At 44.8% G+C, this 12,431-nt stretch overlaps 1 protein-coding gene across 3 annotated transcripts in view; it reads left to right on the top strand.

Annotated features, from left to right (window-relative positions):
- Window positions 1-53: 53 nt before the first annotated feature.
- The window catches only part of LOC5575166 (protein pigeon), a 30,474-nt gene continuing 18,096 nt past the window's right edge, over window positions 54-12,431 (top strand). The window contains exons 1-3 of one of the 3 annotated variants that reach the window (XM_021846590.1): window positions 54-220; window positions 287-434; window positions 502-1,889. In XM_021846590.1, the coding sequence (XP_021702282.1) occupies window positions 371-434; window positions 502-1,889 (1,452 nt within the window). In that variant the 5' untranslated portion in view covers window positions 54-220; window positions 287-370. Of the gene's footprint in view, window positions 225-286; window positions 435-501; window positions 1,890-12,431 lie in introns of all 3 variants that reach the window. The other 2 variants (XM_021846591.1, XM_021846592.1) reach the window with 2 other exon arrangements.

Raw genomic sequence — 12,431 nt, 5'->3', positions numbered from 1 at the left:
ACGCCTAACGGTACATGGCGTATGTTTACAACGCTAGTCATCGGCCATCAGCAAAATCATCATTGTTGTGTCTGCGTGGTACCGTTATGTGCTAGTGCGGTTCTGATTATCGATTTTTCATTCAGTCCGCCCTCGCTTCAAGTCTCATAGCAATGCGATAAGGGACGGGAGTATTGTTTGCCACTTTTGAACGCTTTTCGGAGGAATTTCCTCGTAGATTGTAGGTAAATTGCAAACCTTGGTTGTGAACTGTGAAGCTACATAACTTTGGTCTATATTTTTGCAGGGGTTGGTCAATTCGGAGTGCATCGGAATTCTGATCCTGTCGGAAAGGGCGTGGATGTGAAGGAATTTTCTTTCATTCGGAAGAATGCTGAAACAGGAAAATTTGGCCGCAAACTTTTGCGGATTATTGTCCGTCAGTGGTTGTAGAGGTATTTACAAATGCTTTTCTTTTTGAACTCAGTTATAATATATTATCAATTTTTGTATGAATTTCAGATGTCGCCGTCGAATGGAGGATTCTGGGAAAGGAGCAGGACGGATCTCTGCTGGCAGGATGGGTTTCGTTCGACCCGAAGAACCGAAGCGAGCAGAGAAGCAAACTTGGCGTTTATATGCCGAAGCACAAGACATTGCAAGTTCTGTACACTTTTGACACGAAGGAGAACATCATCCAGGCTTCTGTAAATCTGACCAGAACTTTGTTGCTTTACACCACGAAGGAGCTAAGGCAGGAAGAATCTGGTCGGAAGACGGACATCTATCGCACGTTTTTGATTGAGATCAAAGAAAATGTTGATGTGGAGCCGTTGCTGCTGCTGGAAGTAGACCGGAACCACCAGATGATGGCACAGTTCTTGTGGCGGAATTTGGCCACTTTCGAGAAGAGTCAACAGGATAAGTTTCTGTTGTTCATTCATCATGAGCAAGTTCTTTTGTACACAGTGACGCTCAAAAAGCAGATAACTGACGGAGATGAAGATTTGCTAGGGAGTAGTTCAAAGCTGAACTATTCCGATCCTTCAGCCTGGTACCTGGACAAAACCGGTATCAAAAATGAAACCATTACCAAAAGCTTCGTTTGGGCTCAATGGGATCCAATTGTGCAAGCTCTTTACTACATTCACATGAAACCAGCCCCCAAGACACTGTTCGAAAAGGATGACGGTTCTACCGAAAAGAAGATGAATCCAACGCTGTCGGCGTTCCAATTCCATGACGATCTTCGCACTGAAACCGTTTTGAACATTCCTCTCAACTTACCCAACATTCCAACGTCCAGCTCTGGAACGGAAGACATCTATGAAGATGACGCGGTTCCCCTTCGGATACATGATTCATCGCTCAACCTGATAATTGTCAGTGATCAAATCGGAATGCTCTATGTCTGCCATTACTATCTGTATCAACCGATCAAACAGTCTGACGAGGAAGCATCGACTTCGCAGAACATTTGTGATGTCCATTTTGCGTATTCTGTGACGATTCTGCACCACGGATGTGTCATTCATTGTGTAATTCCCGGCATTCCGTGGGACAAGGCCAAAACGATGAAACCAACTTTCACTCTCCACGGAGATCATCACATGTTGGTGTTCCAAGCGGATCTTTTCATGCACCTGCTCGATGTTGGACTGTCCCATGAGCCATGTTGCCACATTGTTTGTCCTCCGTTCACGCGCCAACCGGTGACCCATTTGGTGCCGTGCTTTGCCACCAACAATATTTGCTATGATTCGGCCACGTTGGATCTGATTTCGATTACGATTCCAAAGAATCATCTCATTGAAGCGTTTCGGAATGATACTTCGATCGACAATCGGCTGGCCATTGTGCACTATTTTCTGGCCCATTCCAGTGGCGATATCTTGGAAATTTTCTCTGAGGTGAGTATATTAAATCTGCTGTTCTCAATACCATATAACATTATTAAGTTCAACATGACTCTCAACAGAGGGGACAGGGGAAGAGGATTTTCTTCATTGGCCGGTGAAAATTTGTTTGTAAATTGCTTTGATACGGAAATTAATCCTATTAGGCATTTCACGGCGAAATTCTCTCTCTTTAGCTCTTCAACAAAACTTGAAAACAATGGTGCCAGTACCTGTCAACTTTGAAAGGTACTGGTACCATTGTTTTCAGATTTCCCGAAGGAGGGAAAGAGAGCAATTTTCTGATGACGTCACCGTGCAATGGGCAATGTTTGAATTTTTCAAAGATTGTCTCCATCACTCTTTGTACTGTATGGTTTTTACCAAAAACCATTCGAAAATTTCATCAACAGTCTGCAACGAATCTTACAAGGAATTGAGATTCTCTCTGGAGCTCCTTCTTCTTCTTAGCATTACGTGCTCACTGTGACAGAGCCTGCTTCTCAGCTTAGTGTTCAATAAGCACTTCCACAGTTGTTAGCTGAGAGCTTTCTATGCTAAAGTTGCCATTTTCGCATTCGCATATCGTGTGGCAGGTACAATGATACTCTATGCCCAGGGAAGTCAAGGAAATTTCCATTACAAAAAGATCCTGGACCGACCGGGATTCGAACCCAGACACCTTCAGCATGGCTTTGCTTTGTAGTCGCGGCTTTAGCCACTTCGCTAAGGAAGGCCCCTGGAGCTCCTACAAAAGTGTATTCCAATAATTGTTGATAGAAGTGCTTGATTTTTTTAAGCAAATCCTCAGCCATACTCTCATTTATTTTCTTGGGAATCTCTCTGAAATTCATCCCTACACTGAAAACATTGTGGTAAAAATTACCATGTTGATGGTTTGAACCCTCTTACCCAACCCCACCTTTAGACGGGGTACCTTAAGAAGTTTTCTGTTTTTTTTTCGTAGTTCGGCAATCCAAATGATTTTATTTTTAGCTTGAACTTGGGCCATAACACACATATTATGGAGGCTCTATATGACTTTCGAAATATATTAAATTCTGAAAAATGTTTGAAAAAAATAGAAAGATGTATTACTTTATAACCTACAAATGCGTGGGTCTAATTTAACGTGTAGCACAAAAAAATGTACATTTAATGTTTTTCTACAAACAAGCTATTACAGAAAAAGAGCCTGGTGGAATTGAAATAATTACAATTCGATTTTTCCTTTCCATTATTTACACGGCAATTAAAATATGTTCCGGAAAAGTACGAGAAATGTTATATTTTCAAAAGTACTGCAAAAACTCAAATTGTTATTTTGGGGCTACACCGTTTGGCATAAAACATTTGGCATAATGGTTATTTCGCATAAAGGTCATTTGGCATAATGTACGTTTGGCATAAAAGAAAAGAAATTAGAAATTTAAACACTTAAAAGAAGCTATGGTGATCAGAAGAACCGAAAATCGTCGATGAAAATGTTAGTAGTTATATTGCCAACGTAGGAAAAAAAAACTAAATTATCAATGAAAATGTTAGTACAGTCAACTCTCCATAACTCTATATTGAAGGGACTATCGGGTTAGGGAGGTATCGAGTTATAGAACACAACACCAGTACAAATACGATCCAAGGGACCATCGAGTTAGCCATGAAAACCAACATTTACTATGGTTCTATAACTCGATATCGAGATACGGGATATTGAGTAAGGGAGAGTCAACTGTAGTTACAATGCAAACCACTAGTTTAACAACGTAATGAGACAGAACAGCCTATGACCAAAAGAAGGGAAAATCACATGTGATAATGTTGGCAATGGTTATGCCAAAAACATAGCAACTCAGTTTTCAATGATTATGACAAATGTCCATTATGCCAAATGATTATTATACCAAACGACCGTTATGCCAAATTTTTTTATGCCAAACGGCTTTATGCCCCCGCTATTTTTATTAGAAATCGGTACACAGAAAAGGTTTTATGAAAAATGAAGAAGGATAGAGATGCTCGAAAATAAAAATTAGAAAAATCAAAAACCAAAATTATGAATTTGCGAATGAAAATAATTGATTGTTCTAAACGCGTTAAGATCGATTTTAGATAGCGAAAAATAACACTTCGATTGAACATAAAAATTTGGGTATTAGAGGTTTAACTTAAATGTACACCACCACATTATGTGTACGGACTGGTCAATGCATTCTTTTCGAATACATTGTGTGGTTATTTTTACCATGGCGGAAACACAAGACGAAAATGGTCAGAACTACCATGTTTTATCTTATGAAAGATGGTTTTGAAATTCCTTCAAAAAATTTACAACCTGAGTGAAAGCAAATATATTGAAACCCTCACCGCTCAGAGAATTCTTAACGGATTCAAATGAGTTTTTGTCAGTTCACTGGCCCACATATCTAGTTTCTAGAAGTGGCCAGAGAAACTCGGAAATATTCCTGTGGCCGGAGTTATTCCGGTGGGTCACTGGGTCAAGTCGGGTAAAAAAAGGGCTGTTTTTTGGGACATGCCAAGTTACCTTCATTTATTTGCAATGACAATCATTTTAATTTACGTAAACCATAAAGATCTGATATTCAATATTATAAATGAAGAGTTTTGCACCGTTTAATATATACCGGATGTGGACATAATTCCCGGACGAACCGACTATAGATTTGTTCAGGGACGATTCCCTAACCTCAAATCTACCTGTTCTACGTTTCTAGAAATTGATATTTTGGCGAATTTACTATCTAATTCAAAATACAAATGATTGAAATCGACTATTTAGGCCATTCCCTACTAAGTAGGTACCTATTTGTTGTGAAAATTCAAATGTTTCTATACGTAGAACAGGTAGATTTGAGGTTAGGGAATCGCCACTGGATTTGTTGGATACTAAACCGTTTCAATGCTCGAAAAGTAGAAATCAAACATAATTGTGCACTAAAATGCGTTCCCATAAGCTTGGCACAGATGTTTAGATACAAATTGGCCATTTTATCGTAAGTTTGAAGCGTCCCGGGACCCAAAAATGGTCATTTGTAGAATTAATCAAATGAAAAACTCATAGTTATCTGTTGCTGCCAGCACTGCTCCGTCGTGTAACCACAACTGAATAGTCTCTCACCCGTAGACAAAGGCCAGAGACGAAAGAATGATCATTATCAATTTGTGATGTGGAACGTGGTAGAAGTACATGCAAGTGCGTGATGTGAAATTGGTTTAGTTAAACTCATGAATTAACCTTTTCTAAAATCTATTTACAGTTGAACTTATTCCTAAATTTGTAAAGCTAAATTTATCCCTAAAAATTCGAATCACAGAGTTATTATCACAGAAGTAAGTTCCATTTGTACAATCAGAACTAAAACTAACCTTAAAATTAATATCACAGATATACGTAGACGGAATCTACGGCAGGAAGAAAAGTAGAGTTTCCTGAGAAAAGGCTCACCGAAATTTGTAAGTTAGGTTTACATCTTAAAAAACCCTATCTAATTTGGAATAAAACTTCTAGCTTAAAGCTTTACACGCAGCACAAACTCGAGTTTGCGTTCTGCTGAAGACGTCGGAAAGAGCCTCTTTTGTTCTAGGAACAAAATCTTTAAGAAATTTCGTCATGTCGAATCCGGATAAGACGACCAGCACTTCCAAGGCAGCCACACCGGAGAAGAGCCCCACCGGCTGTATGTGCTGCGATCGTGCTGAAGATGCGGATGATTGTGTCCAATGTGACCAGTGCAATGGGTGGTGGCACATGTCGTGCGCGGATGTAACAGCCTCCGTGGCGGATAGGTCGTTTACGTGCGCCCACTGCTTACCGCTAAGTGTCTCCTCCCGGACAACAACGTCCAGCGCTAGGGCAGCAAGGTTGGCCCTGAAGAAGAAGATGCTGGAAGAGCAGCAGGCGATGGAGCAACGCCACCTCGCTGAAAAGTACAAGCTTCTGGAAGAGGAGTTGCAAGAGGTGGAGGAAACGGCTAGCAACAGGAGCCGGATCAGCAAAAGGACGAGTCAAGAAAGGGTGAAGGAGTGGCAGCAGAAATGCGCAGAGCAGTCTAAGGGCGCGCCGGGTGTTTCGTTGACTAATCAATCGAAAGACTCTGCAGCAGTTTCTCTGGCCCCGCAGGATGCACCGCACGATCAGAAAGACCCGGAGGAAACCAATCCGGTTCAGGTAGATGGCCCATCGGCATCCAACGCGCCGCTTCCATCTCTAGGGAATCTGCGTATGCTGTCGGAGACAGCAACCAAACGTGACGAGCCAGTTTCGGGGAAGTTTACCTCGACGATGCAGCAACTACAACAAAACAGCATAATCGCAGAAGGATGTCCAGCGACTGGTTTCGGCAAGCCACAATGGAATTCGACGGCAAAACCGTTCGGTCTTCGGAACCCGAACATCATTGGACAGGTTCAGCAGCCGTACACCGGCGCGATCCCTAAAACGGTTCCGTATCAGCAACAGGTAGTACACCGATCAGGTAACGTCGCCTCCAAAATGCCTCCCGTAGCACATCAAGGTAAGCCACTTCGTGATCCATCCCATGATTTTTCCATACCACACGAAAATGAAAACTCCCTTCAACAAATAATTAATCAATTTGGAACCATGGCACCATCAGCCACGGACTCCTCATTCTGCGCCAATATGCGCCCGTTCGGTGTAAGCGCTCTTCCACAGTCTGGAACGAGAGTTTACCAACCGTCGACGGCAAATCCGATATCATCCACCGGATTAGTTTCCCCGCCTTTGGGACTGCCAAATAATACCTTTATGCCGGCAAATCCGACCTCATCTTTCGGATTCGTTCCCCCATCCGTGGGACTGCCGAATGTTGGCCCTTCGCCACAGCCAAATCCGGCCTTTTCCATCGGAACTGTTCCCCCACCGCCGGGACAGCCGATAGCCAATCAATTTACTCCCTCCCCCTCGCAACTAGCTGCCCGACAAGTAATGTCGCGCGATTTACCGACGTTTTCCGGCGACCCCGCCGATTGGCCGATATTTATCAGCAGCTTCATGAATAGCTCATTAGCTTGTGGGTACAATAGCGCTGAAAACCTCGCGCGTCTCCAGCGTTGTTTGAAGGGGCCCGCGTACGAGTCTGTCAAAAGTCGTTTACTTCTCCCTGAATCTGTGCCTCAAGTGATTGACACTCTTCGCTTGTTGTATGGACGACCAGAGTTGTTAATTGGTGCTCTACTCCAGAAAGTGCGTAGTGTTCCAGCGCCAAGAGCGGAGAAATTAGAAACCATCATCGACTTCGGCATAGCAGTACGCAGTCTTTGCGATCATCTGGAGGCTGCTGGACAGCAGGAACACCTTTCTAATCCAACGTTGCTGATGGAGTTGGTGGAGAAACTGCCTACGCACACCAAGATGCAGTGGGCAGATTATATGCAACAACATGCGGTGGTCAACCTTAAAGCGTTCGGCGACTTCATGCTTGGAGTCGTCACGGCTGTAAGCCGAGTTACAACGTACGCCGGCGGGAACAGCGGCGGTCTACAAAGATCGAAACACAAGGGAAATGTGAATGCCCACAACAGTGAAGCAGAGCCAGTTCGTCAATCAGTGCAAGAAAAGGAACGTTTTTGTGTTTGCTGCAAGAAGACCGGTCATCGTGTGTCCGAGTGTGCTGTGTTTAAGGCGTATACAGTAGACAATCGATGGAAATTCGCGCAAACTAATGGGCTGTGCCGGAGTTGTCTCAACGGACACGGAAGAAGAAGTTGCAGGAATGCGACTCAGTGCGTGATTGACGGATGTCAATATCGTCATCATCCGCTGTTACATTCCGATCGATCAAGCTCTCAAGGACAACGTACACAAGTGTCGACAATGCAGAATCATATGCACCGACGAACTAAACACTCTCTTTTGTTCCGCATCATTCCAATAATCATTTCCGGTCCGTTAGCCACCATCGAAACCTTCGCCTTTCTGGATGATGGCTCCGATCTATCACTTATCGAGAGCAGCCTAGTACAGCAGCTGGGCATCGATGGTTGGGAGAAACCTCTGTGCCTGAAATGGACTGGGAACGTTACTCGAGTCGAGCCTGAGTCGAAGCAAGTCCAAGTCACAGTCAGAGGAGTGAGCAATAAGCAACTATTTCAACTCAACGACATTCACACCGTGAAGGAGCTCACTTTGCCAGAGCAGAGTCTCGACTATGAAGAACTGTCTCAACGTTACCGCTATCTTCAAGGTTTGCCGATTGTCAGTTACGAGAAAGCCGTTCCACGCCTGCTGATAGGTGTGAACAATGCGAGATTAACGGTCCCGCAGCAAGTTCGAGAAGGGAAAAAAAGCGAACCTATTGCGGTGAAGACCAGGCTAGGATGGTGCATCTTCGGCGGCCGTGGTAATCAGGCGTCGCATTCGCTAAACTATCACACCTGTGAATGTTCTAGCGATCAGGAGCTGCATAACGTAGTGAAAGATTACTTTGCGATGGAAGACGCAGGGGTCACACCACCAGTAATGCTGGAATCAGAAGAAGACAAACGTGCCAGGGCAATTATGGAGGAGACAACCATCCGTATCGGGGAGCGGTTCGAAACGGGGCTACTGTGGAGGTATGACAACATCGAGTTTCCTGACAGTTATAACATGGCGGTGAGACGATTTGAATGTCTGGAGCGAAAGATGTTACGGGATCCCGAGTTAGCAGCCAACTTGAACAAGCAGATAGCAGAATACCAGCAGAAAGGCTACGCACATAGAGCGACAGAAGAGGAATTAGTTCGAGCAGACCCAAAGCGTGTGTGGTATTTACCTCTGGGTGTAGTGACAAACCCACGAAAACCTGGGAAAGTTCGATTAATTTGGGACGCGGCGGCCAAAGTAGATGGAATATCTCTGAACTCCATGCTACTCAAAGGGCCGGATCAACTGACGTCGCTTCCAGCGGTTCTGACACGGTTTCGGCAGTACAAGGTGGGAGTATCAGCAGATATACAAGAGATGTTTCACCAGCTATTGATCCGTGAGGCAGATCGTCATTCCCAGCGTTTCTTATTCCGAAGCGATCCGTTGAAGCCATTAGAAATCTACCTAATGGATGTGGCAACCTTTGGCTCAACGTGTTCGCCGGCTTCAGCACAATACGTTAAAAACAAAAATGCTGAAGAGTTCGCTGTTCTCTATCCACGAGCAGCCGAAGAAATTTTGGAAAACCACTACGTGGATGACTATCTCAGTAGCTACGAGAGTGCAGAAGAAGCAGAACGGGTGTCACGAGAAGTTCGTTCCATACACCAAGAAGGAGGATTCAAACTTAGAAATTGGCTATCAAATAGTTCCGCTGTTCTACATGGATTGTCTGAGGAAGAACCGAAAGCGACTAAGAACCTATGCCTAAGTGCAACGGAAAGCAGTGATCGGGTGTTGGGAATGTTGTGGCAGACTGCAGACGACGAGCTGTGGTTTCCAATGAAGATGAAGGAGGAAGTTCAGCGAGTGATCGACAGCAGAGAGCGACCAACGAAACGACAGATGCTGAAATGCTTAATGGGAATCTTCGATCCGCTCGGACTTTTATGCGCATTTCTCGTCCACGGAAAAATTCTACTGCAGGATGTTTGGCGTGCGAATGTGCAGTGGGACGAAACGGTTACAGGGAAAATATTCGATCGTTGGGTCAAATGGACCGGTCTTTTCAGTAGGGTCGGAGATCTACGTATCCCGCGTTGTTATTTCAGAGGTGCAACCGCGCAGATGTATGAGCACCTTCAACTACACGTCTTCGTTGACGCTAGCGAAGCCGCCTTTGCCGCTGTTGCATACTTCAGGGTGGTGAATGCCGAAGGAGAAGCAGAATGCTCTATAGTTGCCGCAAAGTCGAAGGTCGCACCCCTAAAACCACTTTCGATCCCTCGCTTGGAGCTACAAGCGGCAGTTCTGGGCAGTCGCTTGATGTCGTTCGTCCAAGAGAATCACAGCGTAAAAGTAAAACAACGATTCATTTGGAGTGATTCAGCATTAGTAGTGGGCTGGCTGCGAGCAGATCACCGGCGTTATAAACAGTACGTAGCGTGCCGAATAGGAGAGATTCTGACAACAACGGACGTATCGGAATGGCGTTGGGTACCTGGCAAGCTGAACCCTGCAGATGCTGCCACTAAGTGGGGAAATGATCCATGCCCTGCCGTTACCGACGTCTGGTTCAAAGGACCAGAGTTTCTTCGATTTCCGGAAGTAAATTGGCCAAAGCAAGTAGAAGCGTCAGATGATCCTGAAGAGGAACTACGATCATGCTTTATGATACGTGGTACACTGATTCCTGAAAGTATCGTAGATTTTGCACGGTTTTCAAAGTGGAGGCGGCTTCTGAGAGCAGTAGCCTATGTGCATCGTTTCATTGGCAACTGTAGGCGCAAACGTCAAGGAGAAAAACTGGAGTTACTGCATCTAAGTCAGGAAGAGTTGAAGAAAGCGAAGAATACCTTGATGTGGACTGCGCAGTGGCAGGAGTTTCCCGATGAAATGGCGCTGTTTTCATCAGGGAAAACAGAACTACCCAAAACGAGCAGTTTGTACCGGCTGACACCGATATTAGACGAGTATGGAGTGCTGCGTGTTGACGGAAGGATTGGCGCCGCTCCGAATGCGCAGTTTGATGCTAGATTTCCAGTGATCCTCTCAAAAACGCACCGTGTAACGAAACTAATAGTTGACGATTTTCATCAAATGTTTCATCACGGAAATTCAGAGACAGTTGTCAACGAAGTTCGACAGTTCTACCACATCTCGCGGTTGAGAGTTGTGGTGAAGCAAGTTGCGGCTGCATGTCAGTGGTGCAGAGTGACAAGAGCTGTTCCGAAGGTTCCGCGTATGGCACCATTGCCCGTATCTCGATTGTCGTCGTTCTCTCGTCCATTTACCTATACTGGTGTTGATTTCTTCGGACCGTTTTTGGTGAAAGTAGGAAGAAGTGCTGCTAAACGCTGGATCTGCCTGTTCACTTGTCTCACTATTCGCGCCGTCCATGTTGAGGTAGCACACAGCCTATCTACGCCTTCGTGCATTAAAGCTATTCGCCGATTCGTCGATCGCCGAGGAGCTCCGGCTGAAATCTATTCAGACAACGGAACCAACTTCCAAGGTGCTGAGCACCTGTTGCGCGAACAGTTGAAAGAAATACACGGCAATCTGGCAGCGACATTCACCAACACGGATACCAAGTGGATTTTCAATCCACCAGCGGCACCCCACATGGGCGGTGCATGGGAAAAGATGGTGCGTTCGGTTAAGTCAGCTATGCAAGCATCCTACAACAGTGACAGGAAACTGGACGACGAAGGATTGGAAACGTTGGCCGTCGAAGCGGAAGGCATTGTCAACAGCCGCCCGCTCACTTACCTGCCCCTAGACGCTGCTGAAGGAGAAGCCCTCACTCCCAATCATTTCCTGTTAGGGAGTTCTAATGGTGTTCGCCAGCCGGCAGTACCATTCAGTGATCCTGCCTCTGCGGTGAAGAATACATGGTGCCTGATACAACAACAATTGGACGTCTTCTGGAAGCGTTGGATTCGGGAGTATCTACCGATGTTGACCAGGCGGATGAAGTGGTTTGGCGAGGTGAAACCTGTAGCTGTGGGAGATCTGGTTCTCATTGTGGATGAAACCCGGAGGAATGGATGGATTCGTGGAAAGGTGATGGGAGTTATGACTGCGAAAGATGGGAGAGTTCGGCAAGCTACAGTACAGACTGCGAGGGGGATGTTACGGAGACCGGTTTCGAAGTTGGCCGTGTTGGAGGTTGAGTTGTGTGGTAAAACTGGGACCGGTGGCCAGTGTTACGGGGGGGAGGATGTTGCTGCCAGCACTGCTCCGTCGTGTAACCACAACTGAATAGTCTCTCACCCGTAGACAAAGGCCAGAGACGAAAGAATGATCATTATCAATTTGTGATGTGGAACGTGGTAGAAGTACATGCAAGTGCGTGATGTGAAATTGGTTTAGTTAAACTCATGAATTAACCTTTTCTAAAATCTATTTACAGTTGAACTTATTCCTAAATTTGTAAAGCTAAATTTATCCCTAAAAATTCGAATCACAGAGTTATTATCACAGAAGTAAGTTCCATTTGTACAATCAGAACTAAAACTAACCTTAAAATTAATATCACAGATATACGTAGACGGAATCTACGGCAGGAAGAAAAGTAGAGTTTCCTGAGAAAAGGCTCACCGAAATTTGTAAGTTAGGTTTACATCTTAAAAAACCCTATCTAATTTGGAATAAAACTTCTAGCTTAAAGCTTTACACGCACCACAAACTCGAGTTTGCGTTCTGCTGAAGACGTCGGAAAGAGCCTCTTTTGTTCTAGGAACATTATCAAATTCAATCGTTTCTCAAAAAGTTTACACTGATGCAATTTTCTTAAAATTCCGTCATGTAGTGGCCATATTATAACCGATTCCGGAAATTATATGTGACTTGAAATTTGCCTACCTCCAGGGGCACAAACGCACAGTACCCTTCTCACCCGACCTGACCCAGTGATCCACCGAAAAAAATCCGGCCACAGGAATATT

Source organism: Aedes aegypti, chromosome 2 (genome assembly GCF_002204515.2).
Source record: "Aedes aegypti strain LVP_AGWG chromosome 2, AaegL5.0 Primary Assembly, whole genome shotgun sequence".
Taxonomy (NCBI): domain Eukaryota; kingdom Metazoa; phylum Arthropoda; class Insecta; order Diptera; family Culicidae; genus Aedes; species Aedes aegypti.
This window is presented reverse-complemented; position numbering and strand designations above follow the sequence as displayed.